Raw genomic sequence first — 26,933 nt, forward strand, 5'->3', positions numbered from 1 at the left:
GATTTTGCCCTTTGTCAGGTGGGATTGGCACCAACTCTCTCTGTATGTATTTAATATTTTAGATTGTATTTTATTTATTCATTCATTTTTGTTGTGTTGCTGAAATAAATGTTATTTTTTAAAATAATTTTATTAAAAAAGCTTCTTCTTCTTAAAACTAGTGCGGTGCGCGTAGTAATTATGTGCACACCACAAATCAAAAACGCCTTGTTAAGAGATTCCAGCGTGACTGACAGTCACAAAACAGCTAGCTACGCTAATGCTAATCGTGCCTCACTAGCTTACCTTTGGAAATAGTAGCATGCTAATGGTCAATAAATATGTGCTAGCGTATTGGTGAATGGACACCGACTTTGTTGTTTCAGTATACCACCATATTCTCTGTTGAACCATGTGAAAATGTCTCACCCACCGTGAGCACAGCCTCTTCACTCACACCTCCAGACAGCACAGCTGCTGCTGATGAGCCGCTGCCTGGCTGGTAGCATGATAAATCGGCGAAAGTGTAGAGTGGTAAATCAGCAAAAATTAAAATTACTCCGAAAAACGGGAAAATCAAGGATGTACACAATCGAGCCATGCTCAACCCATATCCAAAGTCTTAGGGCGATCTGACAAATGGTCAGTGAGATATATCAGACTCAACACTTGATGCATGTGAACACACACCTCAGTCAAATTTTCATTTTGCCTCCACGTAAACGATGGAATTGATGTAATCTTTTTGGAAAGCAGAATAATGCAATAATGTCAATCTGATTATTAAAAGAATATTCTTATTCCACCCTTTTTGACCATTGACTAGTTTTACATACTTCACCATGCAAACTTCACTGAAGCTTCAACACATTCAGCTCAATTAGGACATTATTTACTGTGTTTTTTCAAAATATTTAACTTTTTTCCAAATCAAAAAGAAATTGCCAGCTGAGATTGGCACAGCCCTGTGACCCTCATGTGGAGGATAAAGCGGTAGATGGATGAATGGAAACTTCTTCAAAAACACATAACTTCAGCTTCAAACTAGTTCTTTATACTAATTCAATTCCATTCATAATTTTGGAATATTTCATTTTCAGAAATGCTCAAACTTCATTTTTTCCCCCCAGACATTTAAATGAATTAAAATGCACTTCAGACACATAAGTGTCTACTACTCACTGGTCTCATACTTCAACAGCAAAGTTATTGAGAGTGAAGGCAAAAGTTTGATCTAAAATGTTCCCATCTTAAGGCGGGTTATGAGGCTTCCACAGGAAACATATATGGATTTTGACATAAAACAAGCAAAATAGTGTTTTGGTAGCAATGTATTAGATGTTAACTTTTTCAACCCCATTATTTTATATCAAAGGGCTAAAGGGGAAAGTGTTTTCCTGTGTTCTGTTTTAATCAAACGCAAATTGAGCGCGTGACTGCGAACATCTCACTTTAGGAGGAGTTTATGACTCCTGTATCTCTCCCTGGACCTTCACTAAAAACCTTTTGCACAGTGTGAGAGTTGAGAGCTGAGCATGAACACTAGCTGGGACTCATCGAGACTTTTTCTCTCCGTGTAAAGTTCGCTCTCCTGGCCAACTGAACTCTTCCTGGGAAATGAGCCAAACTCACCGAGACTTATCTGGTGGCACGATTTGGCCACAGGGGGAGAAAACACGCACAGGCGACACTGCAAGCATGTCGCAAAAAAGTGATGAAAGTCGAGTTTATTTCTCACAAAACTCCTCGGGAAGCGGCGCTGGCAAAGACACCAACAATGCAGATTACGGATCCGGGCTCATAAATGCACACGAAGCGTGTGCCATGGAAAAGTACTGCCGTCATACAGCTGCTGCTCCTCAGGAGCTGTTCAGCGCTGGGTGTCGTGTGGGCGACAGCCCCTCTTTTTCCGCCTGCGCCACAATCTCAGAAACAGCCAGAGAGCTGTGCAGAGCCGTGTCCGTGTCTCTGGGTCTCACCACCGAGTCCAGCGACACCAGCAGCGACATGGACGCTGCTCTTCCCCCGTGCGCTGCCGGCGAACACCCCGGCGGGGAGGACGTGTTCAGAGCCGGGACTGTGTCTCTGAGCTGCCCCGGTCCTCCTGCTGCTGCCGCCGGCTACAGGTGCCCCGATAGAGAGGAGCGACCCGTCAAGCAACTGCTCGAAGTGTTCAAAAGTTCCGACACCGCTGTGCCCATGTACCACTTCAGGTCCACTCGGACATCCGTGGACGAGCAAAACTTCCCACTGTGCGAGGTTGATGACTTAACTCCAGCGCGCGCTGCCTCCTGCACGTATGCGCCGTCCGCAGCGGGCAGTCTGTCTCACTTCGAGCACACAGCTGCCGAGAGGCCGAGCGCAGGAGGCGGACAAGCTCGGGAAGCCATGGAGCACAAGTTCACTGTTTACCCGCCTGAACACTTCAGCGTCCAGGTCAAGTCTGAGGACAACGGAGCCGCCGCCGCGGCCGCGGTTCTGTGGTCCGGTGACTACACTTTTAACGACAAGCACAACTCTCAGTGTTGGGGCTCGAGGCACTGCATGAATGCGCGTGGCACAGCAGCCAGCACCGCGTTCATTTGTAATCCTTATGAGCGGAGCGGCGCGCGCTCCGAACGCTGGTGCCCGGCCGGGATGCTGAGGCCGACTTTTCCCAACACCAGCTACGTGAAGACTGAGGTGGACGATTGGCTGGATGTCTCCTATAACGATACCAGGTACACAATAACAACAATAATATCCATTATGATATATATACATATATGTATATTACTGACACAGGTAGAGTGCCATTTGTTACAAACAAACAACTATTCACTCATAAAACAGTAACAATAACAACAACAAAAAAACCGATATAATAATCATCTTAATGTATCACCCACTTCAGGGAGTGCTTTGTGAGAAGCGGTTTCTACACCCTGGACAGGTCACAGGTCACAGGTCACAGGTCACAGGGTCAATATACAGACACACAACCAATCATTCACGCACACACAGTCTGGTTTCCATGACTTCAGAGGACATTACATTGACTTACCTTAACCCATAACTACAGTGGCTTCACCCTAACCTAACCTCATCCTAACCATACAACATGTCTTCACCTTAAAATGCAATCGTTTATTGATTTTTGTCCCCTGTTTAAACAGATGTAGGTTCCCACAACATGAGTAATACCTGGAACACACAAAAAAACATTCCCCTCTCCTTAAATGTATTTAAATTGTTAAATGAATATGTTTGGTTGTGTGGTCAACTTAATACAACAGACTGTAATATACCAAACATCATGATAGAAAAATACATTAAATGTACTTATTTTTTAAATACACCTTGTTTTAATTCTTGAAGGGAAGACATATTAAACTTTATTTTATTTTTTAAGTTTATGTATAATGACTCCATTTGTCAAAATCCATTAAACAATAAAAAAAAGACACATGGAAACATAGATACTGAAAGATCTTTATGGAGAGGAAGTTGTTATTTTACATTTCTCAGTAAATTTGAAAGTTTCCCCTCTTTGAAGAAAAAATACTCAGTATACTAATACTAAGTCCTGAAGTTCAAACACATATTTGCGTCCCACTATAAAATGCTGTCTTTCTTGTCTTGTTTCCTTCATCAAAGAGTAAATGATGTTTTGTCTGGGACACCTGCCGTCTCTGTCCAACAATGGAAAAAGGATGTTTCTAAATGCTAGTCTACTGAGGAGAAAAAAAAAGCCTGCTTTGTTTTCGGATTTATGTCCCTTCCTCTGAATAAATATAGTTCCCTTGTAAAGAGAATATTATCAATGAAACACAGCAGCGAGACAGACTTTCTTTGGAGGCAGTGATGGTTGAGAGTTAGTGCTGAAAAATGTGTGGATATTACTTCTATATGGTGACATGAGACAAGGATATTGTCATATCATAGTATCTATGATGACTTTTCCTGTTTGTAAAGGCATTTGCATTGATAATCATCATATTTATTATATTGAATACATTTGTGAAAGGCATTTAAATATATATAAACTATATAATATATATATATATTATTGATAAAAAAAAGTACATGGAATCGACAAAATTATATTTACAAGTCGTTCAATAACATGTTTTTTGTGTTACAGTAAAATTTGATTTAAAGTCAATTTAATTGCTTCAAACACATGCACATATTGATGTAAGATTAAAAAGCCAAAGGAATAAACCAGGTATAATCTGAACTGTATTTTGAGAACATTTAATGCGGATCATAAACAGTAGATGATTTTATGAATCCTTCCACAACTATTTACTTTTTTTTAAGTGCTCATAAAGTTAAATTCGCATGAGTTTGCGAATGCAGCAGTAGAACATATACAGACGGGACGCGTTGAGCGTCCACCTACGCCCAGGTACCACACGTGCATCATTCAGCTGCATGTGTCTCTCAACATGGCCTTCATCCAAGTCTCTGCAGTTTCTCTGTACTGGTGAATGATTTAGAGCGCCGTGTGAAAACAAAGTACACTAAGACCCTGCATGACCTAATCATAAGTACAGTGATTCATTGAACCAGGTACAGGACTGTTCCAAGTGAAGACTTGTTAAAAGTGAAGAGAAGAAAGTGGTCAGCTTTAAAAAAAAAAAAAAAAAAAAAAGTCCACCCATGCTCATTCGAGTTAATGAAAGTAATAAAACTAAATATTGTATAATGTAATTTTGTATATTTCACAAATATATTCAATAAAATAAATATGATGATTACCATTATTATTATTATTTGAAGTATTTTAAGCTGTAGATGATGACAGGTAACACATAAAAGTGAGAGACAATTGATGTGTCACCGAGGTTTTTTTTTCTGACAAAAACTTTGCAAACTCTGAGCTCACTGTCAGTTTTGGTGGCATTTAAAAAAAAAAAGAAAAATATATAATAAATCTGTCATAGCCTCCGACGTTACAGCCCGGTTGGTTTCCACGGTAACGTTCATTGAATCCCACTAAACAAAATCATAAAACTGAGCAGCAAAATAATTGCACTGGAACAGGAACTGTTAACCAGTATTTACAACAGAACAACCACAATAAAAGGAACGGACACACACACACACACACACACACACACACACACACACACACACACGCACACACACACACACACACACACAGTTACTCACCCTCAGGCAGGAGATTCAGCTCCAGAGCCGTGTCAGGTTTTCTGCCAACATCCATCACACTCATTAATGCCTCACATACAGCACAACTTTTTTTACTTATTATTATATTATATCAAAGTTACAATATGTATTTTGATGCCGCTCTGCAGTGTTGCTGATGGCCAATATATGATAGTGATTTTTTTTTCTTGACTGATCATTTTTTTCCTCCATCTGATAAAAGATCTCAATAAAAATAATAACAAATGATGCACGGAGGGCTGCAACATTTATTAATTGTTGACTAATTTTACAGCCGACTAATCAGTTTGGGTGTTTTTTCAATGATAGATTTTTTAAAGATTTTTCAGTCTCTGAAAAGGGAATATTTTAATTGACGTTTTAATTTAATTAAAACTGAATCATTGTGGTTTGTGGACATAACATCATCGTTTTCAGGTTTGAAAAACACAAATATAAAATGTCTTTTTTGGCAATTTCTTTGATTATGAAAATCTTTAGTTGCAGCCGTAGTATATATGGATTTTTCCTCCATCTGATAAAACATTACAATAAAATAATAATCATAAACGATGTACGACATTGCTTAACGTAAGCAAATATTTATTGATCAGTTGATTAAAAAATGCTATATAAAAATTGAAATGAGAAACTTTCTAATGAAAAATAAGTTTTAACGACTGTAATAATAATAAAAATGATTATCTGATTGAATCATTTCACACTTTTACGGGTACGAGAGCATGCACTGTGAATATAATATGTTGATGTGATGGTACATAGTATTTTACACAATGATGCTTATTCGAATTGAGTTGAATAACAGAAAGAGGAGCCGGGCCGTGTTGCTCAGCAGCTCCTCTGACTGCAGACACACATAGAAAGACCTTGAGGTCCTGTGAGATGCAGCTCTGCTGTGTCTTGTCACCTTGAGGCAGGTTTTGCCGATTTATCTGGACAACGTCTCCGACTGAAAAACCCAGAGCAATCAGGTCTTTGAAGTGACCTTGCTCCATGTTTGAGTATTAGTCAAGAAAGTTTGAGTCTGTCCCGTCTGTAACGTGTATTCAGCTGAACAGCTGCTTTGATTTTGTTCCACTTCTTTTTTTAGGCAGTTTAGACTCGTGGCTCCATGGTTACTTGATAGTTGTGTCTTTATGCTGCAACAAGGTCAGAGAGACTTTGAAAGGATTGAATGGGACAATAACACTTCTAATGGAAATGAAGTGCATTAAACTAAATGTTGCTGGAATAAGGCTGCGACCTTTGTTTTTTCTCTGGAACCCAATCTGATGCATAGTAAATTTGGCACCAATTCAGGTTAGGACCACACACAAAGGGTTTGTGTAAAATTATATTGATGCTTACATTTTGTGCGATCAGTTAACACTTCAATACATGAGCCAAACATACCGACCTGCTCAGCTGCTTGTAATTCCTCTGACCAAGGAGGGACTGCATGCATGCCATTATCTCACAAATGAGTGAAAGCAGATGTTTGTGAAACAGTTTTGTTCTTTCAAAGAGAACGGTTAACACGCTTTGCAGGCTCACATGCTGCTGCTGCTGCTTATTTATTTATATAAATATATACTTTTATTAATCTTGCAGACAGTGATGTAGAGTTAACTGAGGCAATAATGTTGTAACAACAAAGTCAACTTCCATCCATCCATCCATTTTCTACCTCTTTGTCCTCCAGATGAGGGTCGAGGGGGGTGCTGTGCCAATCTCAGCTGACATAGGGCGATAGGTGGGGTCACACTGGACAGATCACCAGTCCATCACAGGGACACATATAGAGACAAACAACCATCCACACTCACTCATCATCAATTAAGAGTGTCCAATTTACCTAATCACCATATTGCATGTTTTTGGACTGTGGGAGGAAGCCGGAGAACCCGGCTACATACCACGCACACTCTGGGAGAACACACAGACTCCATGCAGAAAGGCACAAATTCAACTTGATTATGGAAATGTTGAAAGTCGTGCAAACCATGGAACCTTTCGCTGTTGTACCAATAGTTGAGCAACAGTATTATTATTTTAACGGAAGGTAATTATTTGTACAGTATCAATGAATAAAAACAATTCAATTGTTCTTAAATTGTTCCATTATTTTATTTATTTAATGTCAAACTTGTCTCTTCTCCCTGAAGTTAAACATTTCATGTCATGATCACATCGTTTAAAAACAGTAGTAGTTTTTATTCAGATTTTGCACAGATCTTTTGTTCGTGCTCAGAAATTCAATTGGTTACATTTTGTCAAAGTGTAGCTTCTGCTGCTGTGATGACCGTTAAATTTATTTCAACAAGCGTCAGTAGCAAAGTCAATTATAGATCTTCTTATGATTATATTAATATACAGTAGAATATGACTAAATCATTGATGTGATATGTTGAATAGTCTTTAATAAAGTTAATAAAGACAATGAAACATTGTATTTAAAGGCTACATAAAACTCTCTCATTCTGTGCACACACACACACACACACACACACACACGCACACACACATTCCCTGGCCCTAACCATCACAACTAAATATGTAACCCTTATCCTAAACCGAATTCTTACCCCAAAACCAGGTCTTAACCCCCCCCCCCCCAAAAGCCCTTTAAATCTGTGTCCTCACTCCCTGTGGTTTATATGTCTTGTGGTCCTCTCAAAGATACACATACAGGAACACACTTACACACAGTGGTCTTTTAAGGTCTTTATATTGATAAGACTACAGCAGTAAACTTCATCGCTGTGGGTTTGTAAAGTAAATAACTTCCAGGTTTGCTTAGTCTAACATCTTTTACACAAAACAACACACTTGTCAAGCTGCTCTCTTGAATTGTTCACTTCAGTAAACACACGTCATTATGTTCATATTTAGTTTGATCTCGTGCTGTTTTCCAATCATTTGAAAAAGTGACTCTCAAAATTAGATATATTGTTTTTTGTATAGTTTTATATACTTATATAGTAATATAAGTATAGTAATATATACTGAAAAAAGAAAATGGTTGACAGATGCAGAAAATATGTTGACTTACACTAGTGAGCAAGTTGTCTTCATAATAAATGTAGGTGTCACCAAGCTCGTCAGCCATGTATTGCTTTCAGTGTTCTTTGTCCATAACAAAATATGTCTATAATGACATATCATTATAATTTTATAATGACATATTTACAATATATCATTATAAAATAATATCAGTGGTAGACCTTTCAACATTCAACTGGTAGGTTGTGGGTTTGATTCCCATCTCTGTTTGTCGCTTTCAGGACCACAATTTTAAAGGATGCCCTTTTGTTATTTCACATACAAATTCATTCATTCATTTATGTAAATTAATTAAAAAAAGGTGTAGTTAAATGTTAAATGTCTTCAACTGAGGCACACATATAGTGTAGTGTGGTCTTTCAGCTGGAAGTTAGAGGGTTCGATTCCCAGCTCTGCTAGTCTAAATGCCAATGTGTTAACCCCACGTTGTTCCTGTTGGTTGTGCCGACAGCATGAGAACATGCTCTGCACATGCACCACATGAATGGGTGAATGGCAAAACATTAGTGGTCATCAAGACTAGAATTATACCATTAATATATAATGTAAAGGTCAACACACTGTTAACTACAAATTAGTGTTTAAAAAAAGTGACCAAAAAACAACTTTCAATAAAATAAACGTGTTTTATTACCATTGTTTCACCATTAATAGTGTAAACAGTGCTGTGAACTTAGTAGTAAAAGCTTGTGCCTCAACAGTGGCCTCATTACACTGTCCTCAGTCCTGCTGAGAAGCTGGAGCAGTTAACAGTCAGGATTTAAACAATTATGGACAATGGGAAGCAAAAATGTTTTTAGGAGGTTATTTTTAAAACTGTGGATCTCGTTACGCATGCAAATATAACATAATCCAGATTGCATCGTGTTTTCAGGATCACTGGTTATTATTAACAGCTGCGGCCTGAGAGCATTACCATGCTGATGTTGATGTGCTTTTTTTTTTTACACATACAGTTATACTGTACTGCACTACTGACGGATCCCACACCACATAATCATTCTCTGTCACTATTCATCTCCTCAAACTGTCATATGACTAATCACAGCCTCGAACACTTCAGTCCGAGGCTGAATGACAGTCTAATTGCAGCTTTGGTTGCTTATTAGTGTTGAAATGAAATAAATCTGAAACTATGAACAGGAGAGGCTTTACAATAAGAGTCTACGTGGCTTTATTCATAATAGACAGTGAAGCTTCCTCACCCGTGTCACTTCTACACAGAGCCTTTATATCTGTGTGTTGTATGTATCGCTGAGGCGACGTTGTGTCTGAACCTTTTCCAGTCTCAGCTCTGTGTTCAAGGCTGAAGCCCGGTCACCCTCTGTGGCCCCGCACGTCACCACCACCTTGCCTCCCTCCCTCCCTCCCTCCCCCCACCTCCTGCTCACTTGTGGTGTTTTTGTGCTCAAACATTTCCCACACCATCCTCAGTCATCACACTCCCTGCCCTCCTTAAATCGCAGTGAGAGGTTGAAGTGTGACTCTGGGGAATGAACATTAACTGCGCTGTGGTTACAGTTTGGACGCAATTTAACAAGTAAAACACAATTATGGGCTGGCTTGCGGTCTACGAGTTCAAGGTTAGGCTTTAGTTAACCCAAATGTGCGATTAGTTTCAGATGATACTGATGATACTGACGTGACCGCAAGTCAAATGTCAGTCATCATTTGAAGTATTGTGTTTTTTATCACTCAGTGTTTCCATGATCATAGCTGTTAATGGTCTATAAAAGTCTACTTTATATGTTTGACTTCAGGTTTGAGGCTGGGAGAGAGCACATGTTTCCCATGGAGTTCTTCTTTCCACCACAGAGGACGTGCCTGATCTGTTCAGACGAAGCGTCTGGCTGCCATTACGGTGCGCTCACCTGTGGCAGCTGCAAGGTTTTCTTCAAAAGAGCTGCAGAAGGTAAACAGCAAATTACTACGAGTCGGAGCCTCCTTCTCCCATTGAGCTCAAATATATTGGTTGTTTTGAATCCATTGTTAATGGTTCTATTTTTTCTGCTTCGTAAAAAGTGAATATTTTCTGGTATCTTTGCTTAATATAACAGAATAATTTTGTTTTGTAGACATTAGATTGAGGTATAAAAAACACTGGTCAACATTTTCTGAAAATACTTGACAGATGAATTGATTATGATAATGATCGTTAGTTGTAGCCCTTTGATTTTTCTTTTTGTTGATTTGATGCTAGAATCCAGTGCAGTGTTTCTTTACATGTGCTTTCTCCCTCCATGTAGGCAAACAGAAATACTTGTGTGCGAGCAAAAATGACTGCACCATTGATAAGCTAAGAAGAAAAAATTGTCCTTCTTGTCGGCTGAAGAAGTGTTTTGAGGCTGGAATGACTCTGGGAGGTAGGATGCATTTATATACTAAATTATGTTCTCCTAAATCATATTATATTATCATGTGTATCATAAATATATTATCATTTGCTGCTTTTCACTTCTTATATTGCATGTTTGCAGTAAGAACATACCTTAAAAGGGATAGTCATACACATTTGGTAGTAAGTATGGTTTTTTGAGGTACAGACACTGGCCCCCATTTTTCCTTTCACCCCAACCAGTCGAGGCAGATGGCTGCGCTATACAAATAAAATTGAATTGAATTGAAAACATGGGAAAAATAAAGAGAAAACTGTAGCAACAAAAAGTATCATCCAATAAAATCAGTTCGTGCTTAAATCTATAGTCAAAATAGTAAAACATAATAAATCATATAAAAACAGCAGTAAAGAACAAGTAAGGTCATTTCAGTTGCAGTATTAATGGGATTATGCCTGTCTGAAAAGGTGAGTTTTGAGGCAGGATTTGTAGGAGGTGAAAGAATTTGAATGTTTTATGTGGCATAGAGTTCCAGAGGCCGATGGCCAAGTGGCTGAAGGCTCTCGACCCCATGGTGGACAAGCAAGCAGGTGGGTGGGTGAGTTGGGTGGAGGAGGACCTAAGACTACGGCTGGGTATGTTGGTGTGAAAGAGCTCAGTAAGATACAGAATTTGATAGGAAGCCAGTGGAGTTGCTGCTGGACAGGTGTAGTATGACAGGAAAGTGTAGTGGCTCGCACTGTTGCCTTGCAGCAAAACAAGTGTCATTCTGTGTCCAAAAAAAAGACACTGGACACTCTCAATTGACTATAGTTGTGAATATGAGAATGAATGATTGTTTCTGTCTGTGTGTGTTGGTCCTGTGATGGACTGGTGATCTGACACAGGGTGAACCTCGCCTTCCACCCTGTGTCAGCTGGGATTGGCTGCAGCGAACCACAACCCTAATGTGGAGGATAGTGCTAGACTATGAGTGAATGAATGTTTTTTTTTCCTTTTCCCCTTGATGCAGTTATAAACTTTTTCAAGGGTTAGAATGTTGTCACTACAATATAAGCATTTTCTGTCCTTAAAAAAAAAATCAAAAAAGAGATTTTAAACATGATATGTTTAAAATCTCTTTTTTGATTTTTTGATTCTTTACTGAGACTTTTGGCTAAAATCAGTTTTTCCTTGTGCCCCCACTGTCATTCATGTCCATATCACAGGCTGGTTCTCAAGGCAGGGGGCTCACTTAGCACAGTCAGCATTGACTATGTGTCATTCCAACCCGCTCTCATCTCGAGAGTGTCACTCTGTCGCGTCCCTCGGCGTCGCCTGACAGACACACAAGGTATCCTTCCGTGTATGAAAGAGACACACTAGGGTTTCAATTGACTCCGATGTAAATCCTCTCGTGGCACATTTAGATGCTCATGCAGAGCAGTGGTAAAATAAAAGTCAGCGTATGAGGTTAAGGTTAGGGCCAAGGACTGAGGTTAGTTTGGATAAATATCCAGGTTAAGCATAGTGGATATTCACTGTTGGCTCACACGCAGACAGACTTTTATTTTATGAATATCATCAACATTTCCATGACTAATAATAATTATAAAATAATACATATTACCAGTTAGATGCTCACAGTGACTTTAAAGTGTGGATGGACACCCAGCGTGTCTCTTTCAGACATGGGAGGATACCCTGTGCATCTGTAAGGCGGCGCCAACGGACGTAATAGAGCAGTGATATATGCTGCTCTTGGAATAAAAATGGGATGGTCAGTCTCTTATACAGCTGCACTAAAAAAAACTTTCCCTTTAAGATGTATACATATGCATAATACTAAATAAAGCATATATCCTACTGTGTGAACAAAGCAAACAACAGAGAAAGTGAAGTCCCTAAAAGTGAAACTATTACTGGTTTCCACAAGACCAAGTACTTTATTCTGTACGCGGCACACCCGAGCTAACTCTCTTCAATTGCAGCATCATCACAATAGGGGATGTTACTGATAATCAGGCCCCCTGACTGAGCTACCGTGCAATTTAGACCCCTTCCATTCACTTCTCCTTACTGTCACCCAGACCTGTTCGTCACAGAGATTGACATGTAGTGGACTAATTTCCGTCTTGTGTTCAATTTTCACTCTCTTCCATTTTCTCATTCTGTTAACGGCGAAAATTGTACCAGAGGCACAAAGCTGACATGAGACATGTGAATGAAAGCAGCAGACATGCTGGTAATTTCGCCACCAGTCACTGACAAACCCATGGAGGGAAAATGTGATCTAATGCTGTGATTGTCAGTAAAAAGGCACACCTTTTCTGCTCATGGCTAAAGAGATCTTTTCACTTATGTTCTCATCATGGACATGTAATTCACTCGGGGGGTATTTCACAGGAATATTTCTGACAATAATTTGTTGCAGTGAAGGCAGAAAAATTATCTATTCGGTACTTTTATCCTCCAGGTTTTTCAAACTACTTAAAAGTCCAATCATTAAATTCTGAAGAGCATTCTAATTTGCCAAATAGGATCTTATTTAATTTATTGCAAAATTATTAGAAAGAAATGATTACTTATGTATTAAATCATTGTTATTTGTGTCTCTCCATCCATTTAGTTTCAATAGAAGCAATGCAATCTCAAAATATTTCTTTAGTTGGCATCTGCTCAAGATTGAGAAGAATAGCTGTAAGAGATTTCATTTTTCATCATTTTGAATTCCATATTATATCTGGCATTTTGATTATGTCCCCAAATAGAGGTTACACAAACATCTCCATGCAAACATAGTAGTCACTTCATTAAGCAGCAATGTGAAGAACGCTAACTGCATATGTGCATTTGGAAATTCAGTACATGTCATAAATCTTCTACCTGCGTAAAAGAGCCTGGACAATCGGACAGGGGTGATATGGGAATAAAAACCTTATCACAAAATATATATATATGTATATTTTTTTTTATATCATCATTCAATATCGACATATATCCCAATATAAATCAAATCAATAATTAGGCTGGCTATACCGCATATAAGTAAAATCTGGATATGTCTCATCTATATCCTGATATAGGACATATATGTGGATATAAAGCTGGACAGGTTGCTTTTGTGGACTCATGACATTTTTTTTTTAGATGTTTGTGCTTCTCAAAGGAGAGTGACAATACACTGTAAATACACTATCATGAAATACCTGCTTTCTTTGGCTTTTTAATGATAAATGAAGGATATTTATGTGGGTTAGAAACAATAATATTGACTATAGATATGGTCAAATTCTTTTATAACACAAATAATGTGGCTTACAATTAAAGACGTGTTATTAAGTGATAAAACAAATATAATTTGTAGAATAGTTAGTGTATTTCACACATTTGTTCAATATAACACATTCATGATGATTATCAATGCAACAGTCAGGATAAAGGTTATACTCCTGTAATTCTGCAGTTTTTATGATCAGTGTTTTAATTCTGCAGTAGTTTGTTCTGGGCGCTGTGAGATTTTGTCCACAGGTGGTACAGTGGCCATCACGTGACTGTGCTAGACCAATAAGGTGGCTGCTCGTTGTAAACACAATCCAATCTGTATTATTCTTCCTGCTAATTTGAATATTCTGAACTAACCGCATGTGAGCTAGTAAAAGTAAATTGTTGCTGCCACCCTGTGTTGATTGTTGCGCCACAAGTAAGGTCATCATTGGAGTAGAAAGATTTGTTTTTATAAATGCAATCATTGACAAAACATTTGTTTTGTATTTTATTAATATATTACAAAGTCACAGTAACTGATGCACTTTTTATAATCACGTGACTAATCAAATAATATTCATGCAATAATACTTAACTCTGTGTAGGTATTTAACTTTTTTTTTTAAACATTTCTAACAAAATTAACTAAATACTAAATAATTACTTCCTTTAAACTTGTTACTTTAAATGGGAATAATGCTAGCCTTAAAAACACTTAAAACAGGTAATTACGGTGGCCCTGAGGGGCAAAACACAAACGCAAATCACAAAACACATCACAAATCAAAAACACAAACGCAAATCAAACACAAACGCAAATCAAAAAACACAAACGCAAATCAAAAACACAAAAACATTAACTCATAACGGAAACACAAATCACACAACACAAACACAAAAGCAGAAAACACGAAAACATTAACTGACAACGCAAACACAACAGCAGAAAACACGAAAACATTAACTCACAACGCAAACACAAAAGCAGAAAACATTAACTCACAACGCAAACACAAAAGCTGAAAACATGAAAACATTAACTGACAACGCAAACCGAAAAACAGAAAACACGAAAACATTAACTCACAACGCAAACACAAAAGCAGAAAACATTAACTCATAACGCAAACACAAAAGCTGAAAACATGAAAACATTAACTGACAACGCAAACCGAAAAACAGAAAACATGAAAACATTAACTCACAACGCAAACACAAAAGCAGAAAACACTAAAATATTAACTCACAACGCAAACACAAAAGCAGAAAACACGAAAACATTAACTGACAATGCAAACACAAAAGCAGAAAACACAAAAACATTAAGTCACTGTAGCTCACTTGGTAGAGCTGCCGTCTCAAGTAGAAGTGCACACTACGGATAGCCCCAGCTGAATTCCACCCCAAGCAGAAAACACAAACACCAAAGTGTTTTACACAACAACATTATCTCACAACGCAAACAAAAAAGCCACAACACAACGGAAATGCATGTCGAAACGCAATTCAAAAAACGTCAATGCGCGTTGTTTCCTACGGAGCCCTGCTAGGATCAGGTGTGGAAAAAAGAAAAATCGTTTGTGAACTGTTCCCTCAGTTTCCCTTAGGCTATGACTATTCTGCCCCTTTTAAAGTCATCATCAGCGATAGTCCAGGGGGTAACAAGATGGACTTATACCGGCAAGGTCGTAGGAATAGCCAGCCATACATTTGCCCCGCATGCCACGATGTCTCACTCCAAGGTGCGCTGTTATTGTGAATGGCCGTGCGGAATGGCACTGCGCTCTGACGCAGCACTTCTCTGGGACTGGAGAAGCTGCTGCGGCTACAAGGATTTGGTGAACTTAAAGAGAAGCTCTTCATATATTGTTTAGATACAAGACAAATCACCCACATTCATAGACCAATGCAGGCTGAATATTTAGTTTTAAAAGTGTTAAAGTTTTAAAGACCATTTTCCTGGTGTCCACAAGAACAATGAGTCTTTGTTAGGATTACTATTTGGAAAAGATTCAGTGCATTTATAATTCAAAAAGTTGAACTTTAATAGTCTACCTTTCACTGCACATAACAAAATATTCCAAACTTTTTTTGTTTAAGTCTTAATGGTTATGGCATAAAGCTCACATTACAGAAAACAATTAAAAAAGGGATTCAGATCTGAACTGACCTAAGAAGCCACAAATTGATTGAGGGTCTATCATTACAATAAACATGTAAAATGTGTGCAGCCCACCAATTGAAAAAAAAAGAAGGAAATTATATTTCATAAGAATTTATACAAAAAAGGAATGCAGTCAACTCCATAACTATCCAAATGATCACTATGAGTAGTGCAGAATTGATATGCTGTGGATCAGGGAAAATATAAATATTACTATAAGCTCTGCCAGTTGCCACTCTGTCAGAGTGTTGGTGACAAAGCGCGATTGATCTGAAACAAACGGAAAAAGAAATTCTTTGCTCCATAAAATGACAGAAAATATATATATATATATATATATATATAAATAACATGTATGTAATATACACATACATACATAATATACAGCCTTCCCAACACTGCGCTTAGTCTGCCATCAACGCCGAAACACACCCCCTTATTTGAATGGATCACAGGTATTAGGACAGTCCATGTAAATCCTCTAAAAACAATAGTTCATGAATTCATTTTCTCAACCTGCCTTTGCCTCTTCATGGGAAAGAGGGACTATTATTGTTTTGATATATTTTTGTAGGTTTTATATATACATATATATATATATATACATATACATATACATATCAGGATGTTTTATTTATACATATCATGACAATTATGAGCCATGCTTGCCCAGTCCAGCCTGGTCAGTCTAAGAGGCTGGCCATCCAACCAGCTTGCCCAGCTTACCATCCGGGTTTTGCTGGTCTGTCTAGCTTGTCAGCTGGACAGACCAGCTGACTCCAGCCTACCAGCCGGGTTTTGCTGGTCAGGCAGGTTGACACCAGCTTAGCCTGACTGGGTGACCAGCCATACCAGCTGGCCAGCGACCGACACACCAGCCTGGCCAGCTTGTCCAGCTTGGTAAACCAACTAAACCAGCCTAAGACCAGCTAAGACCATCAACCATCCTAAGCTGGTCTAAGCTGTTTTTTTCAGCAGAGATGTGACTTTGAATGAACACTAACATAACATAGATTAACAACGTTAATGAAAACTCACCCCATAAGGAACAGAAAGGTGTTCTGGCAGACTTCAGTGCCTCCGATCAGATAAGAGGTCCGGGCTTGCTTCCTTTTCGTCGCAGGCTTCTTGGTGGATGTCGTCGTCTCAGAAGTAAGCACTGTACGTCTGTTCGCCTCCAAATGTCCAATTATTCGCATGTCCTGCCACTCTCTTTTGGGCCAGAGAATCCATTCGTATGTTGTATATAAGCTCAGGAGAAAGTTTGCGGCTACAGGACTGTGTCTCGCACAGAGAATTCTCCTTTCTTCTTCGATGGCATTTGCACTCAAAATTACGGATCTTTTCAATTTCTTTTTCTTTATCTTCAAATGTCACCGTAGATATTCACTCCTGTCGATTTCTTCAATGTCATCTTCTGGTTCGGATTCAGAATTTAGACGCTTCAGAAGTTAGATCGGCGGCATCAGCATGACCAGAAGCATCTATCCTTGTGAAGAAGTACTGCCAAACATTAGCGCTGCAACAGCCACGATTGAGCTCCTCTGCAATGCGTTTCTTCTGGTCCATTTCGTGGCTGCTGCATAAGTAGCCATGTGCCGCCTCCTTAACATGCAGCTGATTGGCCAAAAACAACAAAAGCCATTGAATGAACAAAAACAAAACTCAGTATGTTAATTTACTGCGGTATCACCACACCCTCACAAGGACTCCACGATCGCTGATAAAACAACCCTAATTCAAAAACAAAGTGTATGGTTTTAAGACCCACAATACTGTGATTTGAAGCATGAAGTGGCTTCTTCAAAACTTCAACATGTGTAATTTTGAAAAAACGGAAATCCATCATTTTGAAAAAAAAAACTTTTTCCTATTTTTTCTCGTTTTGCGCTGGGCCGACTTGTTCCCCTTTGGTCTGTGGCAGGTCACAAATAAAGCTTCTAAAGTTTATTTTTAAAAAGTATTTTCAATGTAGATGTAATGCATATATTTTAGTCCAGAACAATGTGTTTGAACATGTCCCATATATTGAATTACTATTCTGTTTTAATTAATTTTTAACAGTATTTTTAACTTCACGATGAAAAAATGTCAGGTGGCACAACTAAACATAAAAATGTATTTTAAAATTAATTATTTGGCAACTATCTCTTAAGGTGTCTACATTAGATGAACGTTATTATTTTTTATCATTTTGGGGGTTATTTTTACAGTAATTTAAGATTTTTGCATTCTGTAGGTCAGGTTTTGAGCATTGTTAACATCCAATTTTACATTTAAAGACACACATTATATTAATGCACCATTTGGTCACTTTAACTTATCATTTATTGGTTTAAATTTGTTGCACCCCCTGACAAATATTGCTTGCACCACCTGACAACATTAGTTATGGCATGCTGAAAAATGCATTTACATTTCAAATAGTAACATGTGTTCTAGACATCAGTTCAACCTAACCCTAACCCATCAAAAACACAAGGATCGAGTACAGTCGCGATGAAGTGCAGGATATCCGGGTAGATGTTAATAAAACGTTGTGACAGACTCTTAAGAGCAGAGCGCACTTTTCATTGTTTTCACTCTGTGGTCTCAATCTTTGTGTAGAAGACACTTTAGCGCTGCAATTAAGGGAATAACGGATGCATCTGATGCACTGATCTCTTCAGTTAACTGCTCAAAGAGAGATAATGTTCTCTGGTGTGAAGTCAATGTCACGGGGAGTTCATAATCTGTTCTGTATGCAGCCAAGTTTCGCTTTAGCGCAAAGAGTCTAAAATAATCCCTAAATATATCATCTTTATTGACAAGAACAATGTAACCGTAATAATGACGTATTTGATAGTATGACTTGAGTTTCAATCAGCACCTGGACATGGGAGCGCTCGCCAATTACATGGGGGCGCAGCGCCCTTGTTCCCTGGTTTAGAAAAATCTGTGGTGTATAAAAAAATTTATTTAAAATAAATAAACAAGTAACTCTTAGCCTGGCGGGGGGGCAAGTAAATTCGCCAAGTGATATAATCCACTGGGGGGAATCCTGTAATAATAATAATAACTGTTGTAGAACTTTCCAGCAGGTGAAACTGTATGTGTTAGATGTTATGATTAAGACCATGGAGCATGCATAGTTCGTAATCAAAGCACAGTTGTCATCAAAGCAAAGAACAAGTACGGCAGACAACTCGAGTGTCATTTACAAAATGTTATTCCTCACATTACTTAATACACTAAATGAATAGGTTGTAAACCGACAAAGCGTAGAGGTTCTGACGATCAGTTACAGTTAAAAGAAAGGAAAACAGAGGTTTGTGCTTTGATGACAACTGCGCTTTGATTACGAACTGTGCATGCTCCAAGGACTTAATAATAATAATAATAATAATATCTAATACATACAGTTTCACCTGCTGGAAAGTTCTACAACTGTAAATGTCACTGTTGTGTCTAGATGTATTACCTCTCTTTTCTTTTTGCAAGATATGCTTCCCTTGCAGCTGGATCATTGTTAATGCTCGCCCTGTGTCATGCTAATTCTGATAGTGATAATAGCATCTAAAATGTACAAATTATCATGCAAAATGATTTACAGTGTGAAATCATTTTTGCTTTGAACAGCATTATATAGTGACATTCCTTGCAGTTGTGCCACCTGATTAACAGTTGCACCACCTGACAATTGCAACTAAACTCAAATTAAACAGCTTCAGTTTGGATGCAAGCATTATTTTCTGCCCTTGTTATGAAGTTCACACAGAACACTTTTTTCTAGTTTAACATTGGTTGTACCACCTGACATGGTGTACAAGTGTACCAACCTACATAAAGTAGTTATTTTTTCCAGTATTTGACAGAGATCTACAAACCTTTTAGGTTAGTCCCAAGGTTCTCTGAGGTTCCTCTGGCTGATGCAACATTTAGTTTACAGCTGTTGTGTCTTGACTTCAAAATACAGTCCAATGTTTATGGTTGCACCACCCTGATATTTAGGAAATGTAAATTGCTGGACAAAAGTTTTGCAGTTATTTTAGCAGCTTTAAAACTATTGATATTAGGGAAAAAACATTATTCAAAAGACTTCAAACATACAATAATGACAGTATTTTATTTTGAATTGATCATTATTAAAATAACATTTTTAATAGTTTTCTAGGTTTGAGAAGCAAACACATAAAAGAATATAATTATTTAAATTTACTAAAAAAATTATGAAAATGAATAGGTTTTATAGAATAAAGTGATAGATGTCATGAAAATATTAAATTATGTTGTTGTTGTTTTTAAATAATGGACTCGGACACAAAAATATGCACGTCCTGTCATTGACCCATTTATAAGACTTTTTATTTCTGACCCATTGTTGCAGCTCACTGTTTTTCAGTGACACTGCTGGCATCCCTGCTGTTGTTGAGTGGCAATGGGTGCACTAAGTGAAGTCAATTGTATTTACAGTATGTAGTTCGATATCAAAAACACTATTTGCTAGGAGGGCTTTGCAGTCTGTACAGCAAGTGACACCCTCTATCCTTTGACCCTCACATCAAGTAAGGAAAAACTCTAAAAAACCCTTGTAATGGGAGAAAACCAGGAAGAGCCACAGACGAGGGATCCCTCTCCAAGGTCAGACGATGTAGTAGGTGTCACATGTACAGAAGCAAGTTCAGCAGCTTACAAACCAAACATCACATTTAACAGAGCAACAGACCAAAATAACAAATCAAGACATGAACAGAGTTCAGTCAGAAAATGTTTTGAATGTTACAATGTTTATTGAATCACAATACAAGTGATTTAGTTTTGCCGTTCTAACTATGGCATGTTTGCATTGAAATATTAGGGAGTGAAGAGTAAACATCTTAATCCCCCTCCAGTTGCAGCCTGCAGGTGGATACTGGGGTGGAGGTGTGGCTTAATGCACCAGAAGCAACACCAGCACAGACCAGCATTAGCACTGATAGCAATTTAACACAAAAACCCAGGCAGATGTGATGTGAAGCTGAACAGGCAGAACATGTGAATGACGATTATCACAGGACTTGTCTTCAGCCCCAGTAGAGTGAGACTAAACTCCTGCCAATTTGAAACCCAAATCAAGTTTGTTTTTAATCGCACCAAATCAATTATCTCAAGGCACTTCATATAAAAAAAAGGCTGTTACAATACAATGTTATAAAGAGAAATAAAAAGCCAACAGTTTACACTGTGAACATGCACTTGGCTTCACTTAAAAACTCATCTCAAACTAAGATGAAGAAATCTCTGACAGATCCACACTCAGAGTTAGCAGAGTTGTTGAAGCTTGGTTAAGGAAAGAAGTGAAGATCAGCGAGAAGCAGTATGAGTTCATGACAAGAAAGAGCACCACAGATGTAATATCTGCTGATGGAGAAGTATAGAGAAGACCAGAAGGAGTTGCACTGTGTCTTTGTGGATCAAGAGAACGCGTATCACAGTTGAGGACACAGGGGAGAGGACAAGATGGAGGCAAATGATCTGTGTTGGTGACCCCTAAAGGGAGAAGCCGAGAGAAGACGATTTTGGAGGATGTGTTTTTTCCATTTTAAAATAATGAGGAGAGAGGAGGGAGAGAGGTTGTATTGAATGAAGTATTTTAAATCCTCAATAGGGGTGTGTATTGGCAAGAATCTGGCAATGCAATAAAAATCCATAATACAGGGTGATGATATTGTTGATGATAAAATAGTATATTTTGAGAAAAATGCACACACATATATATATAAGTATAGTGTAAATAACATTGTTACATGAATAAACAAAAGACAGTTTTATTTGTCTGGTGAGACAAGTGGAAGGAAGAGGAAAGCGTAAAATGGCAGAATTTCAGAGACTAAAATACAACACAAAACCACTGTCAGAAAACCAAGTCGAAATTATTGACATAATTCATTCAGCACTTTAATGAATTGATACAGTTTCACACCATGAAATATTGCAATCTTTATTTATTTATTTATTTAATTTTCATTTGATAGGGACAATGCATATTAATGAACATCTTCAACAATTGAGGATGTAAATATGCCAGATTATAGCAACAATGCTAATTTACTTCTGTATTTCCTAGGCAGGTAACAAATTTAACAGAAGATAAAACAAAAACAAAAGGCAGAAACAACACTATGTGGACAATCTACTGATGAAGACAGCTCTGGTTTTCCTTCATCCAGTTTTTCAGTCGGAATTTGAAGGAGACATATGATTGTGAGTGTCTTATGTCAAGCGGTAAAGCATTCCAATATGTAGTTCCAATGAACTGAAAATGTGGACCGTCCAAAAGTAGTGCACCTGCGTGGCACCTCAAGTCTCCACGAGCTATGGGCCTGGTGGCCAAAGTTTTGTTCATGACAGCTTACTGTTTTTTTTGAGTCGTTTGATATGGTTTTTAAAAGTAATTGACTAAATCAAAGATTTCCTAATTGAACAATAATGAAGGTATGAATCCGAGCACTGACTTTCTCAACCCCCGTTTGTCACAACATTCATGTACAAAAGACACAGACCGTTCCTTTAAGTGAACAAAAGTAACAATTTATTATATCAAATAACAAGAATAAATTAAACAATTGGATTCATCAACATTAAGTATCCAAGGCTAATTGAATGATCTAAGTCAATGAACATTATTAAATCCTACTTGCTAAAGCTAAATTCACACAAACTATATACAACATAAACACCAGTGTGTGTGTGTGTTAGTGAACAGGAAGAGATAAGATAAGAGAAGGGAGTGACGCGGTTGATGGTCACTCCCCTTTTGGGACCAAATTGGTGGGAGGAGCATGCACAGTAGCTGTAGCTGTGACTGTAACGCACGCCTCGGCCGAAGATGGTGCCAAAACACATTAACATCAGGCTGCAGATCTTAGACGGAACACGCAACAACATGGCTGTAGGAGCGCGTGTTCGACTCAAGATGACGTCTGTGAGAACTTTCATTCATGAAGTAAATTGAGAGAGAAAGAGTGAATAAGGGAGAGAGAGATCAGGGTGTTCTGTGACTGAAAAACAGAATCGTGTGTAACGTAAGTTGGTGGCAGCTTAAACCACACAGACTTGACGCAGGCGAAGCCAGGCCAGTCTGTTTAAATAACGTTTAAACAGCCATTATCTCACCACGTGATCTGCCTGCTCTCTCACAGCAGGGGAAGATACCTGCGGAGCGCAACGTAAACAAACAAACGTGGTTATCACGATCGTTCGTGCTGCACGGGAGCGGCGCATGCCGGAGGGCATGGCCGGAGCCACGGGGGCCCCGGCCCGAGGGCAGAGAACCAGCAAGAGAGGAACCAAGACCACAGGAAAAAGAGCAACCAAAGAGCAACCAGGAGAAGAGAGAGAAGAAATTGAATTGAATGGAAGCTGGAGACGGCCAATGAGACTTAAAGGATTCTGCCCCCCAACGGAGAGTCTCCAGTCATAAAACAAGGAGTGTTACAAAATGGAGGATTTGTTAAACTCAAAATCAGGCTTTTGTTTTGCAACCAGGCCTTTGACAGAACAATGGATTACAGCCACACTGTTAGGGCCCAACAAGCTAAACAGTTCTTCTATTATGATTTTTGGTTACTATTTATGTATAGGTATATAGCTCATGGTGAGACCAAAGAAAAATGCCCAGCTTTGGCTGAACAATTCTAATAAACAAACAAATAAATATCCATACTAAATATCTGTAAATACTGGAAACCTTTATTTAAGAAAAAAAAAAAGGAAAGTAAAATAATTTCTGTGAAATTGCTTAATGTTTTGCTTAAAAAAAAAAAAAAAAAAAAAATATATATATATATATATATTAGTGTTTTCCTGAATGTGACATGTGATATTTACAAGCTGGTTTTTAGGTAAACTAGCCAAGCATAAAATAGCTTACTATTGTATTTGGCTTATTTCTCGTGGGGCTGTTTTTACATTGTAATAGGCAATTTCAACTCCTACCAAAATCATTTTCTGATGAGGAACTTGAACTTGGTTTTTAGGTATTCACCATCCCTCTGTACTTAAATTCTACCACGCCTCAGAAGTTTCTCCTGCAGCTCTTAAGTGTTGCTAACCAACATTAACTTGACAAAACATCACACCATAAATGTCTGCCTGCAGCTGTGCATGTTCTTGCCACTCGCATGCAGTTCTTAACAGGTAGAGAAGTGGATGGGCGTCTGAGCTGAGAGTAGTAGAGCTGTTAACAAAACAAACCACACTCCCCGATGATGTCATAGCTTGTGTTATTATGGCCAACTCACATGACTGAAATTTGCCACATCTCACACATCGTTCCTCCAACCATCAAAATTATGGTGAAAATTGGTGCCACCATTGTGATGGCTCTGATCAACCCTCACACTGACCTCATAATTCCATTGTGCAATTTCGGCTTTATAATGATATATATATATATGTACATGGATAGATTTGACTATATATGGGAAATGACAAAACGGCAGTAAAATGAAAAAGGTCAGTCTGGAGCCCTGACTTAAATGGTCTTATATGGTATTTATATTGCGCTTTTCTAGTCTTCATGACCACTCCAAGCTGCTTTTAGACTACAGTTTTTCCATTCACCCATTCACACGGCTCTTCTTTTAAACACAGCACATGTGGTCGAGGCACAGTAATATTTTTATAATAGTAATAGAAATAAAATAGAAATAAATAGTATTCATCACATTATTCAATATATAACATTCAACATTGCATTATATGTGTACGTTTGTTAAGTCCACATTATTATTTACTTGATTTTATATTTATTTCAGTCTATTTTTTATATGAATTGATTTATTTTGCTATCATATATCTATTTTTAGTGTGGAGTATTTCAATTTAAAAACAACCACTTACTTTGTTTACTTACTTACTTTACTGCTACTGAACACTTTTTTAATTCTAGATCCGTACCTTTTTGACCAGACTAGATGCCAAGGTCATTTGACTCTTCACAAATTTGGTCTCAAAAAATAAACTCTCTCCACTCTTCCACTTCCTCTGCCATTTCTTCTTCCTTTGTTGTTCATTGTTGTTAGTGTAATAAGCTCCTACGTGAGAACACCAAAGGCATGTCTTTTCAGGCTGCTGTAAAAACATGTCAATTCAAGATGACAGTCTCTGTTAAGGAAGGACATTACCTTAAGTTCATATTAAAGGGTGATTCTATGGTCACACAATCATTATTTTTACGTGATTATACACTTGCTGATCTTAAGGATGACGCTACCCGCATTATTGCACTGGTATAAGGAACCCAATAGTAAAGAAGTATTATGTTAGTATTCATAAATTCATGTCTCAAAATCACAATGATCTTGTCTTTAATGCAAAATGCTTTAATGCCATTTTTTTTTTTAGCAAACTAGCTGACTGCATGGATAAAAAACTGAGTTTGGGAGTGATGGTGTGAATCCAGTCTCCCCTCACTTCCTTCTCCTTTGTCAGATGCAACACTCTCCCACACCTCAGAGATTTACATTGTTGAGCTAATGATGTAATGACAACTACAACCTGGAAACCAAAGTGTGATCTGCAGAAGCAGAAAAAATTGGCAATGTGAGGAAGATGTGCTGAACCAAGCTTCATAGTTATATGGTAAATGGTTTGTATTTATATAACACATTTCTAGTCTTGATGACCAATCAAAGCTGCTTTACACGACAGTTTTGCCATTCACCCATTAACTCACACTTTCATACAGCGCATCTATGTGCAGTGCATTTTCTGTCACTCATCTTCCATACACATTCACAGGCTGTCGACACAGCCGTCAGGAGCAACGTGGGGTAAGTGTCTTGCCCAAGGCAGAAAAAAAATTGCACCAAAGAACACAGAGAATAGGTTTCACATGATATGAGGTAAATTGTGCTTTTAATGGATTATTACAAGTAACTTATTCTATGGAGGTCAAGAAACAAGAAACTCTTATAATTAAAAACAAATCCATTACATTTTAATGTTATGCCGGATAAGAGAAACAGATGCTAGTAAATGTACAGTACAGTACACGTTTCAAAACACAAATATGCTTTCTCTGCATGCACACACTTTATACTGTATATATATACACACAACCATATAGTTACAAAGTTGCTTATTCATGGCAAAGGGAAGGTATCTACATCTTAATCTACCATACATACAGGGAAATTCTTACCTGCTTATACCAGTGGTAATTTTCCAATAACACAATATCATTTTCCAGATGAATACCTAGTATTTCTGCTGCAGATTCGCTATTTACTGAGTGATCCAGATGGATCCTGGCAGTGGATCCCTCACCTGTGGTTCTCCCTAAGGTTTCTTCCCTTTTTCCCTGGTAGTTTTTCCTTACCCTGGTCGAAGGTCTAAGGACAGAGGATGTTACCAACCCTGTAAAGTCCCGTGAGACAAACTATGTTTTGTAAACTGTGGGCTATACAAATAAAGATTCATTGATTGATTTATACTATTATTTTTGTTACCATATATTTACTTGGTAAATAGCTAGTAATTAGGGGACTGTAGCTACCTGCTTTGACCAGCTTGTAACCCAATAATACACTGAAATTTCCCATATAGTTACCAGGTAAATACCCAACATTTTAGCCATAGTTTCATTGAACTTATCGTCCTATTACCCGCAGTAATTACGCAATAACACACTATAATTTACTATAGTTACCAGGTAAATACCCAGTAATTTGGCCATAATTTCATTGTATTTACTTTCTTATTACCATTGGTAATTACCTAGTAATACATTTGTGTTACCATGAGTTTACCAGATAAATACTTGTTAATTAGGGGACTTTAAAAGAAAGTGTTACCATTGTATGTATGATATTCAATTGCTTGAATTAAATGTTGATCCCATTGTAATCCCTACACTGATCTGTAGGGATTACATGCTGAATTACTGCCCATAAAAAGTCTATCACCCTGAGTATACTGTAGCTGATCAGCAGATGCTCACATCTTAAGGGTTAGGGTACCAGTTA

General features: G+C 38.0%; 1 protein-coding gene across 1 annotated transcript in view; it reads left to right on the forward strand.

Annotated features, from left to right (window-relative positions):
- Positions 1-1,769: 1,769 nt before the first annotated feature.
- Positions 1,770-26,933, forward strand: part of ar (androgen receptor) — a 43,275-nt gene continuing 18,111 nt past the window's right edge. The window contains exons 1-3 of the mRNA XM_083901601.1: positions 1,770-2,699; positions 9,960-10,111; positions 10,446-10,562. Of these exons, the coding sequence (XP_083757727.1) occupies positions 1,804-2,699; positions 9,960-10,111; positions 10,446-10,562 (1,165 nt within the window). The 5' untranslated portion in view covers positions 1,770-1,803. The remainder of the gene's footprint in view (positions 2,700-9,959; positions 10,112-10,445; positions 10,563-26,933) is intronic.

The sequence above is a fragment of the Microchirus variegatus genome (genome assembly GCF_963457635.1).
Source record: "Microchirus variegatus genome assembly, chromosome: 15".
Lineage (NCBI taxonomy): Eukaryota > Metazoa > Chordata > Actinopteri > Pleuronectiformes > Soleidae > Microchirus > Microchirus variegatus.